The sequence below is a fragment of the Crinia signifera genome, chromosome 5 (genome assembly GCF_055691185.1).
Source record: "Crinia signifera chromosome 5, ASM5569118v1, whole genome shotgun sequence".
Lineage (NCBI taxonomy): Eukaryota > Metazoa > Chordata > Amphibia > Anura > Myobatrachidae > Crinia > Crinia signifera.
The window spans coordinates 1,863,945-1,875,917 of NC_139221.1; the positions used below are offsets into that span (position 1 = coordinate 1,863,945).

The 11,973-nt window shown below is 55.7% G+C and overlaps 1 protein-coding gene across 1 annotated transcript in view; it reads right to left on the reverse strand.

Annotated features, from left to right (window-relative positions):
- LOC146079850 (uncharacterized) overlaps window positions 1–7,680 on the reverse strand; it is a 68,465-nt gene extending 60,785 nt beyond the window's left edge. Inside the window, exons 1-2 of the mRNA XM_083186504.1 lie at window positions 7,554–7,680; window positions 324–456 (exon numbers count right to left, since the gene is read on the reverse strand). Of these exons, the coding sequence (XP_083042630.1) occupies window positions 324–456; window positions 7,554–7,577 (157 nt within the window). The 5' untranslated portion in view covers window positions 7,578–7,680. The remainder of the gene's footprint in view (window positions 1–323; window positions 457–7,553) is intronic.
- Between the last annotated feature and the right edge of the window lie 4,293 nt (window positions 7,681–11,973).

Consider the following 11,973-nt stretch of genomic DNA (forward strand, 5'->3'; position numbering starts at 1 on the left):
TACAGCATATACCGCCATGGTACAATGTAGGGTGGGGGTCTCAGAACGTGTATATGGGGTCACTAGTTGTTACAGCATATACCGCCATGGTACAATGTAGGGTGGGGGTCTCAGAACGTGTATATGGGGTCACTAGCTGTTACAGCATATACCGCCATGGTACAATGTAGGGTGGGGGTCTCAGAACGTGTATATGGGGTCACTAGCTGTTACAGCATATACCGCCATGGCACAATGTAGGGTGGGGGTCTCAGCACATGTATATGGGGTCACTAGCTGTTACAGCATATACCGCCATGGTACAATGTAGGGTGGGGTCTCACCCACTGACGTGACGAGATGGAAGTTCTCCGTCATGACCTCTCTGTAGAGCTGTCTCTGCCACACGTCCAGACATCGCCACTCCTCCTCGGAGAAACACACGGCCACCTCTTCAAACGTCACAGGGGCGACATACTGAAAGCACAGAGAGGTTAATGCTATCGCTGGATATAATACAAGGGATGGAGATGCCTCCTATCAGTGCTCATCTCTATAGCATACATCCATATACACGAGGGGGTACGGCACTCAGAGATCCAGCAAGGAAGGGGTGACAGATTGCTACCCCCCAGACCACAAGTCCTGCTACACGTCTCTGTCAGACATCCCCACCAACATCACAGTCCTCCAACCTCATGCCTCAGCCTCTCCCATCGGACAGACTTCTGTGCTCACTATGTTAGACACAGCCATGGGTTATATAGTGTTCCCGCTAGACTGTTTTACCGGGGCGCTGCGCCCTGCCCAATTTTTAAAGGGCAAAATGCACCTCTAGCAGCACCCCGCTAAACAGCCTGGTGTCTGCCCCCACACACCGCACAGGGAAGTCCAGCGCCACCGTAGACGGTGATACCCGGCGCTTCCCCGGCAGCACAGCGACTTCGGAGGGGCCGGGCCCGCCCCCGTTAATGAAGGCGTTGGCCGGGCCCGCCCCCTTTGATGATGTCACGGCCCGGGCACGCCCCTTTTGTGACGTCTGGGGCCCGGGACCGCCCACAGCTGTGACGTCGGTGGGCCCAGTCTACCCCCCTGCCCGCACAAAATGCTAGAGCGAACACTATTATAGATTTATTCGTAGATTATACCAGGACTGTGGAGTCGGCGTCAGAAGTACGAGGAGTCGGGGTCGGAACATTTATCTACCGACTCCACAGCCCTGGATTATACTGCAGCTCGGCTGTTAGTACTGTAATCCCATCATCGTTAGTGAGCAAACGGTTTAATATTGGCTTAAGCGGGTCCATGTGTAGATGGATTGGAATGGGATCATTCGTCAGACTGCATTTAGGTCTACAGTCATTAGGTCGACCCCACTAGGTCGACTGGCAGGAAGGTCGACCTGACTTAAGGTCGACATGGGCCAAGGTCGACATGACTTAAGGTCGAATTTGCATAAAGGTCGACATGAGGAAGGTCGACTGGTCATAAGGTCGACATGGGTTTTTCACTGTTTTTTTTATCCGAATGTCGACACAGTCGACATGGACACAGTTGGCAATGAGAATCGGACCCTCGCAACACTCGCTTCGCTCGCTATGCTTCGGGCACGGTGCCTCGCTGCGCTCAGCACACTATTTTATTCTCCCACCACGCCCTAGTGGATGGTAGGGCATGAAATACCGCCTGTCGGCACATGTCGGCTCAAAAAACAGTGAAAAACCCATGTCGACCTTATGACCAGTCGACCTTCCTCATGTCGACCTTTATGCAAATTCGACCTTAAGTCATGTCGACCTTGGCCCATGTCGACCTTAAGTCAGGTCGACCTTCCTGCCAGTCGACCTAGTGGGGTCGACCTAATGACTGTAGACCTAAATGCAGTCTGACGAATGACCGCATCCCGATGGATTTTGGATTTGGTTCAAATAGGCCACAGGTTGTTAAGATAAAAGACCAAGTATCCGGTGAATTGAGTCAGCACAGGGGTCCCTCAGGGGTGTGTTCTGAGCCCCCTGTTGGATTGGAAAAGAGGGGGTTGGGTCAATCGCACAAGATAAAAATTGAAAATAATCGGACCCCTAGAATGTACAATCTAAGACTTGGTTGAGAGACAGGGGTGTGCAACCTAGGGACATGAGCATAGGAACAAGTATTTGGAAAGAAAAAGATATGTCCTTAGTTAGGTGCACCTTAGAGAGTTTAATTTAAAATTTAACCTTTATTTAGTCTTTATTAAAAGGCTGCGAAAAATTTTAAAAGAATAACATACAACATAGATGGATGGGGTTCACACAATTTAAAACTTGTGGTGGCAGGCAGAAAAATGCTGTTTCAATAAAGAATTTAATGCATGTCTGTCCGTGATAACCAGGTGTAGACTTCCTTATTGTAGGAAATCTCCACTGTAGGTTGTATAGTGTGTAGGTGACCTTAGAACAGTGCAATTAGCGCAGGTCCACTGGACTTTCTGCGGTATTGCCACGTGTTCTATATAGGTGCCAGTGTAGGAGTGTGTAATATACCTCTTCTAACTCCTTTTTTCACATAGAAATAAGGTCCTGCCGTTAGTGTTGACACTGTGCCCGTCAACTAATCTTGTGTGTAGACCACACACTGGTAGCTGGACGCTTTATGGGTAGATTGCGCCCAGAGCAATGTGATCAGGTCTTAAAGCAGTGGTGGGGAACCTCAGGCCCGGGGGCCATATGCGGCCTCCGTAGCCGGTCGGAGTGGCCCTCCTAGCCACCCAGCAGCTTTGCCTGGAGTCAAGTACAGGGGACTTCTTTGGCCAGGTCGGTAGTTCTTGCGAGATTCCTCTTAATTAACAGCAGCCAGAGACTGTCAGTCCTATTCAGTGTGTGGGACGGCTGCAGCAGGACAATTTGTAAGTGAAATTTTAACATATGGCCCCCGAAGGATTTTTCCACCATACAATTGGCCCTTGGCACAAAAAAGGTTCCCCACCCCTGTCTTAAAGAGTCCTCACACATAAACCTGGATACCCCTCTATTAACAATTCTATGGGGGAATTGATTGCCAGGGAGGACAAAGGTGCATTTAGAGGTGTGTGGTGGGAATAACACTCTCTGGGTAGCACTATAGCACAGTGGCACGGGTCTCAAACTGGACTCAGGACCAAACACATAGAACGGACATACACATCAATCAAAATGCATTGTATGAAAAATAATAAACAGCTGTCTGCCTGCACACCGCTAGCCGGCACGCGCTTCGCAGTTCAGCTTCCTCAGGGCCCTGCAGGGACTTTTTTAAGCAGGGACTAGCAATGACTGCACAACTGTGATGAAGGCATAATTCCAAGTAAGTCCTAATAATCTATAAATGTCAGTTTTCTTGGGGTTGTTGTCTGGGTGCGGGGTCCCCTTGAGCTTGTCTGGCTGGACCACTCCAGGGCATCACTACTTTACACATAGTCTCACATAAACATATCATTTTTCTATGTATGTCTTTTTTATATGTATTCTTTCACATTTTTTCTTTTTTGACACACCCTTTATCACTATTAGTTGCTTACACATACCCTACATTCTATGACACTTTACACTCCATTACACTTCACAGCTATATTTTATTTATGTGATGCCCTGGGGTGGTTTTGCTGGGCTGTCTTGGGGGTGCCCTGCACCCCAGGCATGAACCCCATAGTGCTAGGGACCTGCTCTATTGAGGAGACCTTAACGTGGTGAGCAGGTAGATATATTTCCTCAGAAATGAATTATAAAAGGAATATATGTTAGCAGTAATGATTGCTTAGTGCACCTGCAAACCCCCTCTGTTTTGCATATAGCTAAAAATCTCAGCAAGGTAGCACCTCTCATTACAGGGTGTGCAGTCTAGGGCCCCCCTCTTTCCAAGGTAGCAGGGAACAGCAGCTTTCTAACAAGCTCCATGGGGGTCTCCGTCAGTGGGCAGGAGACCCGGGCAGGGGATCAGGGCTAACTGTCTCTGGAGCTCACATCTGGGCTAGAGGTGGTCAGCTGGTCCCCTGGCAGGCTCCTGGAAGTACTTTTAGGCATGAAACATTCCCACAGCCCGGACAGACCGGCACCTGGGCTATGACTAACACCCCAGGTGGACTGAGGCTCAGGGGAGTAACCACCCTCTGTCCATAGGGGACAATGCGGGGGGCCTGCAGGTGCCCAACTTGTGTACAGCTCCGGCACTTATAATTGGTGACCACAAGTTGGGCTTACCCCCCGGGGGTATTGTGTATTGGAGTAGGATAAAAGGAGGGCTCCAGCCCTGTGTAATTGTACATCTGTATGCTGATCCCCGCACCTGTGCCCCTGGGTAGCAGCCACATCCGCACCATCGCACTCTGGGGTATGGGTCATATTGCCGACATGTATTGGGTGGACATGTCTGAAGGTGGTCCATATGACATGGTCAATAGGTCAACATGAGCAGGGTCGAGTCAAAAGGTTGACATAGGGTTTTTCACTCTTTTTATCCCGAATGTCGACAGTTTATTCTCCCACCACACCCTAGTGGACGGGACGGGTGCCGGACGGCTCCCCGACAGTCGGGATTCCGACAGTCATTCCTCCGACGTCGGAATCCCGACTGCTCCCTCGGGGGGTCCACGACCCCCATAGAGGGAGAATAAAATAGGTGGCGAGCGCAGCTCGCCACCGTACCCGCAGCGTGCCCGCAAGGGGCTTCATTGCGCTCCCCACGCTGTGCAGTCGGGATTCCGACGTCTGACTAATGACTGTCGGAATCCCGACTGTCGGGCTACTATACCACACCCGATGGGACGGCATGAAATACCATCTGTTGGCACGTTGGCTCACAAAAAAAGTGAAAAACCACACTTCGAACTTCCAGCAGGGATGTGGTTAATCAGTGCAGAGTGCCTGGCAGGGATGGGGTTATTCAGAGGGGAGCCCCTGGCAGGGATGGGGTTAATCAGTGCAGAGCGCCTGGCAGGGATGGGGTTAATCAGTGGGGAGCCCCTAACAAGGATAGGGTTAATCAGTGCAGGGCCCCTGGCAGGAATGGGGTTAATCAGTGCAGGGCCCCTGGCAGGGATGGGGTTAATCAGAGGGGAGCCCCTGGCAGGGATGGGGTTAATCAGAGGGGAGCCCCTGGCAGGGATGGGGTTAATCAGAGGGGAGCCCCTGGCAGGGATGGGGTTAATCAGAGGGGAGCCCCTGGCAGGGATGGGGTTAATCAGAGGGGAGCCCCTGGCAGGGATGGGGTTAATCAGAGGGGAGCCCTTGGCAGGGATGGGGTAATCAGTGGGGAGCCCCTGGCAGGGATGTGGGTAATCAGTGGGGAGCCCCTGGCAGGGATGGGGTTAATCAGAGGGGAGCCCCTGGCAGGGAAGTGGGTAATCAGAGGGGAGCCCCTGGCAGGGATGTGGGTAATCAGAGGGGAGCCCCTGGCAGGGATGGGGTTAATCAGAGGGGAGCCCCTGGCAGGGATGGGGTTAATCAGAGGGGAGCCCCTGGCAGGGATGGGGTAATCAGTGGGGAGCCCCTGGCTGGGATGTGGGTAATCAGTGGGGAGCCCCTGGCAGGGATGGGGGTAATCAGAGGGGAGCCCCTGGCAGGGATGGGGTTAATCAGAGGGGAGCCCCTGGCAGGGATGGGGGTAATCAGAGGGGAGCCCCTGGCAGGGATGGGGGTAATCAGAGGGGAGCCCCTGGCAGGGATGGGGGTAATCAGAGGGGAGCCCCTGGCAGGGATGTGGGTAATCAGAGGGGAGCCCCTGGCAGGGATGGGGGTAATCAGAGGGGAGCCCCTGGCAGGGATGGGGGTAATCAGAGGGGAGCCCCTGGCAGGGATGTGGGTAATCAGAGGGGAGCCCCTGGCAGGGATGGGGTTAATCAGAGGGGAGCCCCTGGCAGGGATGGGGTTAATCAGAGTGGAGCCCCTGGCAGGGATGGGGTTAATCAGAGTGGAGCCCCTGGCAGGGATGGGGTTAATCAGTGGGGAGCCCCTGGCAGGGATGGGGTTAATCAGAGGGGAGCCCCTGGCAGGGATGTGGGTAATCAGTGGGGAGCCCCTGGCAGGGATGTGGGTAATCAGTGGGGAGCCCCTGGCAGGGATGGGGTTAATCAGTGGGGAGCCCCTGGCAGGGATGGGGTTAATCAGAGGGGAGCCCCTGGCAGGGATGTGGGTAATCAGTGGGGAGCCCCTGGCAGGGATGGGGTTAATCAGAGGGGAGCCCCTGGCAGGGATGGGGGTAATCAGTGGGGAGCCCCTGGCAGGGATGGGGTTAATCAGAGGGGAGCCCCTGGCAGGGATGGGGTTAATCAGTAGGGAGCCCCTGGCAGGGATGGGGGTAATCAGTGGGGAGCCCCTGGCAGGGATGGGGGTAATCAGTAGGGAGCCCCTGGCAGGGATGGGGTTAATCAGTGGGGAGCCCCTGGCAGGGATGGGGGTAATCAGTAGGGAGCCCCTGGCAGGGATGGGGTTAATCAGAGGGGAGCCCCTGGCAGGGATGGGGTTAATCAGTAGGGAGCCCCTGGCAGGGATGGGGGTAATCAGTGGGGAGCCCCTGGCAGGGATGGGGTTAATCAGTAGGGAGCCCCTGGCAGGGATGGGGGTAATCAGTGGGGAGCCCCTGGCAGGGATGGGGGTAATCAGTGGGGAGCCCCTGGCAGGGATGGGGTTAATCAGAGGGGAGCCCCTGGCAGGGATGGGGTTAATCAGTGGGGAGCCCCTGGCAGGGATGGGGTTAATCAGTGGGGAGCCCCTGGCAGGGATGGGGGTAATCAGTGGGGAGCCCCTGGCAGGGATGGGGTTAATCAGAGGGGAGCCCCTGGCAGGGATGGGGTTAATCAGAGGAGAGCCCCTGGCAGGGATGGGGTTAATCAGAGGAGAGCCCCTGGCAGGGATGGGGTTAATCAGAGGGGAGCCCCTGGCAGGGATGTGGGTAATCAGAGGGGAGCCCCTGGCAGGGATGGGGGTAATCAGTGGGGAGCCCCTGGCATGGATGTGGGTTAATCAGAGGGGAGCCCCTGGCAGGGATGGGGTTAATCAGAGGGGAGCCCCTGGCAGGGATGGGGTTAATCAGAGGGGAGCCCCTGGCAGGGATGGGGTTAATCAGAGGGGAGCCCCTGGCAGGGATGGGGGTAATCAGAGGGGAGCCCCTGGCAGGGATGGGGTTAATCAGAGGGGAGCCCCTGGCAGGGATGGGGTTAATCAGAGGGGAGCCCCTGGCAGGGATGGGGTTAATCAGAGGGGAGCCCCTGGCAGGGATGGGGGTAATCAGTGGGGAGCCCCTGGCAGGGATGGGGGTAATCAGTGGGGAGCCCCTGGCAGGGATGGGGTTAATCAGTGGGGAGCCCCTGGCAGGGATGGGGTTAATCAGAGGGGAGCCCCTGGCAGGGATGGGGTTAATCAGAGGGGAGCCCCTGGCAGGGATGGGGTTAATCAGAGGGGAGCCCCTGGCAGGGATGGGGGTAATCAGAGGGGAGCCCCTGGCAGGGATGGGGTTAATCAGAGGGGAGCCCCTGGCAGGGATGGGGTTACTTCCTCCGCCCACCCAGGAGAACCCCCCTGCCCCACACCATATGGCAGCGCACTGCCTCTGTCACTTACCATTCTGCCCCCCTCATCCTCCATCGTCCTCCCTCAGTTCCCAGGATGGGAGGAGATTGGAGTCTTCCGCAGAGTCATAGAATGGCTGCAGCTACAAAGGATTCTGGGAGAGATCGGGAGGGGCCTGAGACTGACCCCGCCCACCCTGTTCTGCTGCCTGTCACTCATACAGTGGACGCAGCAGCAGCAGCAGCAACAGCAACAGCAGCAGCAGCAGCAGCAGGCCATGTCTTAGTGCTGTACCTGTATGCAGCGTCTCCTGATCACCAGTCACAGCGCACACAGCAGCAGCAGGCCATGTCTTAGTGCTGTACCTGTATGCAGCGTCTCCTGATCACCAGTCACAGCGCACACAGCAGCAGCAGCAGGCCATGTCTTAGTGCTGTACCTGTATGCAGCGTCTCCTGATCACCAGTCACAGCGCACACAGCAGCAGCAGCAGGCCATGTCTTAGTGCTGTACCTGTATGCAGCGTCTCCTGATCACCAGTCACAGCGCACACAGCAGCAGCAGGCCATGTCTTAGTGCTGTACCTGTATGCAGCGTCTCCTGATCACCAGTCACAGCGCACACAGCAGCAGCAGGCCATGTCTTAGTGCTGTACCTGTATGCAGCGTCTCCTGATCACCAGTCACAGCACAGCAGCAGCAGCAGGCCATGTCTTAGTGCTGTACCTGTATGCAGCGTCTCCTGATCACCAGTCACAGCGCACACAGCAGCAGCAGGCCATGTCTTAGTGCTGTACCTGTATGCAGCGTCCCCTGATCACCAGTCACAGTGCACACAGCAGCAGCAGGCCATGTCTTAGTGCTGTACCTGTATGCAGCATCTCCTGATCACCAGTCACAGCGCACACAGCAGCAGCAGGCCATGTCTTAGTGCTGTACCTGTATGCAGCGTCTCCTGATCACCAGTCACAGCGCACACAGCAGCAGCAGGCCATGTCTTAGTGCTGTACCTGTATGCAGCGTCTCCTGATCACCAGTCACAGCGCACACAGCAGCAGCAGCAGGCCATGTGTTAGTGCTGTACCTGTATGCAGCGTCTCCTGATCACCAGTCACAGCACAGCAGCAGCAGCAGGCCATGTCTCAGTGCTGTACCTGTATGCAGCGTCTCCTGATCACCAGTCACAGCGCACACAGCAGCAGCAGGCCATGTCTTAGTGCTGTACCTGTATGCAGTGTCTCCTGATCACCAGTCACAGCGCACACAGCAGCAGCAGGCCATGTCTCAGTGCTGTACCTGTATGCAGTGTCTCCTGATCACCAGTCACAGCGCACACAGCAGCAGCAGGCCATGTCTTAGTGCTGTACCTGTATGCAGCGTCTCCTGATCACCAGTCACAGCGCACACAGCAGCAGCAGCAGGCCATGTCTTAGTGCTGTACCTGTATGCAGCGTCTCCTGATCACCAGTCACAGCGCACACAGCAGCAGCAGGCCATGTCTTAGTGCTGTACCTGTATGCAGCGTCTCCTGATCACCAGTCACAGCGCACACAGCAGCAGCAGGCCATGTCTTAGTGCTGTACCTGTATGCAGCGTCTCCTGATCACCAGTCACAGCGCACACAGCAGCAGCAGGCCATGTCTTAGTGCTGTACCTGTATGCAGCGTCTCCTGATCACCAGTCACAGCACACAGCAGCAGCAGCAGGCCATGTCTTAGTGCTGTACCTGTATGCAGCGTCTCCTGATCACCAGTCACAGCGCACACAGCAGCAGCAGGCCATGTCTTAGTGCTGTACCTGTATGCAGCGTCTCCTGATCACCAGTCACAGCACACAGCAGCAGCAGGCCATGTCTTAGTGCTGTACCTGTATGCAGCGTCTCCTGATCACCAGTCACAGCGCACACAGCAGCAGCAGGCCATGTCTTAGTGCTGTACCTGTATGCAGCGTCTCCTGATCACCAGTCACAGCGCACACAGCAGCAGCAGCAGGCCATGTCTTAGTGCTGTACCTGTATGCAGCGTCTCCTGATCACCAGTCACAGCGCACACAGCAGCAGCAGGCCATGTCTCAGTGCTGTACCTGTATGCAGCGTCTCCTGATCACCAGTCACAGCGCACACAGCAGCAGCAGGCCATGTCTTAGTGCTGTACCTGTATGCAGCGTCTCCTGATCACCAGTCACAGCGCACACAGCAGCAGCAGGCCATGTCTTAGTGCTGTACCTGTATGCAGCGTCTCCTGATCACCAGTCACAGCGCACACAGCAGCAGCAGGCCATGTCTTAGTGCTGTACCTGTATGCAGCGTCTCCTGATCACCAGTCACAGCGCACACAGCAGCAGCAGCAGGCCATGTCTTAGTGCTGTACCTGTATGCAGCGTCTCCTGATCACCAGTCACAGCGCACACAGCAGCAGCAGGCCATGTCTCAGTGCTGTACCTGTATGCAGCGTCTCCTGATCACCAGTCACAGCGCACACAGCAGCAGCAGGCCATGTCTCAGTGCTGTACCTGTATGCAGCGTCTCCTGATCACCAGTCACAGCGCACACAGCAGCAGCAGGCCATGTCTTAGTGCTGTACCTGTATGCAGCGTCTCCTGATCACCAGTCACAGCACACAGCAGCAGCAGGCCATGTCTTAGTGCTGTACCTGTATGCAGCATCTCCTGATCACCAGTCACAGCGCACACAGCAGAAGCAGCAGGCCATGTCTTAGTGCTGTACCTGTATGCAGCGTCTCCTGATCACCAGTCACAGCGCACACAGCAGCAGCAGGCCATGTCTCAGTGCTGTACCTGTATGCAGCATCTCCTGATCACCAGTCACAGCGCACACAGCAGCAGCAGCAGGCCATGTCTCAGTGCTGTACCTGTATGCAGCGTCTCCTGATCACCAGTCACAGCGCACACAGCAGCAGCAGGCCATGTCTTAGTGCTGTACCTGTATGCAGCGTCTCCTGATCACCAGTCACAGCGCACACAGCAGCAGCAGCAGGCCATGTCTTAGTGCTGTACCTGTATGCAGCGTCTCCTGATCACCAGTCACAGCGCACACAGCAGCAGCAGCAGGCCATGTCTTAGTGCTGTACCTGTATGCAGCGTCTCCTGATCACCAGTCACAGCGCACACAGCAGCAGCAGGCCATGTCTTAGTGCTGTACCTGTATGCAGCGTCTCCTGATCACCAGTCACAGCGCACACAGCAGCAGCAGGCCATGTCTTAGTGCTGTACCTGTATGCAGCATCTCCTGATCACCAGTCACAGCGCACACAGCAGCAGCAGCAGCAGGCCATGTCTCAGTGCTGTACCTGTATGCAGCGTCTCCTGATCACCAGTCACAGCGCACACAGCAGCAGCAGCAGGCCATGTCTTAGTGCTGTACCTGTATGCAGCGTCTCCTGATCACCAGTCACAGCGCACACAGCAGCAGCAGGCCATGTCTCAGTGCTGTACCTGTATGCAGCATCTCCTGATCACCAGTCACAGCGCACACAGCAGCAGCAGCAGGCCATGTCTTAGTGCTGTACCTGTATGCAGCGTCTCCTGATCACCAGTCACAGCGCACACAGCAGCAGCAGGCCATGTCTCAGTGCTGTACCTGTATGCAGCATCTCCTGATCACCAGTCACAGCGCACACAGCAGCAGCAGCAGGCCATGTCTCAGTGCTGTACCTGTATGCAGCGTCTCCTGATCACCAGTCACAGCGCACACAGCAGCAGCAGGCCATGTCTTAGTGCTGTACCTGTATGCAGCGTCTCCTGATCACCAATCACAGCGCACACAGCAGCAGCAGCAGGCCATGTCTTAGTGCTGTACCTGTATGCAGCGTCTCCTGATCACCAGTCACAGCGCACACAGCAGCAGCAGCAGGCCATGTCTTAGTGCTGTACCTGTATGCAGCGTCTCCTGATCACCAGTCACAGCGCACACAGCAGCAGCAGGCCATGTCTTAGTGCTGTACCTGTATGCAGCGTCTCCTGATCACCAGTCACAGCGCACACAGCAGCAGCAGGCCATGTCTTAGTGCTGTACCTGTATGCAGCATCTCCTGATCACCAGTCACAGCGCACACAGCAGCAGCAGCAGCAGGCCATGTCTCAGTGCTGTACCTGTATGCAGCGTCTCCTGATCACCAGTCACAGCGCACACAGCAGCAGCAGCAGGCCATGTCTTAGTGCTGTACCTGTATGCAGCGTCTCCTGATCACCAGTCACAGCGCACACAGCAGCAGCAGGCCATGTCTTAGTGCTGTACCTGTATGCAGCGTCTCCTGATCACCAGTCACAGCGCACACAGCAGCAGCAGGCCATGTCTTAGTGCTGTACCTGTATGCAGCGTCTCCTGATCACCAGTCACAGCGCACACAGCAGCAGCAGCAGGCCATGTCTTAGTGCTGTACCTGTATGCAGCGTCTCCTGATCACCAGTCACAGCGCACACAGCAGCAGCAGGCCATGTCTTAGTGCTGTACC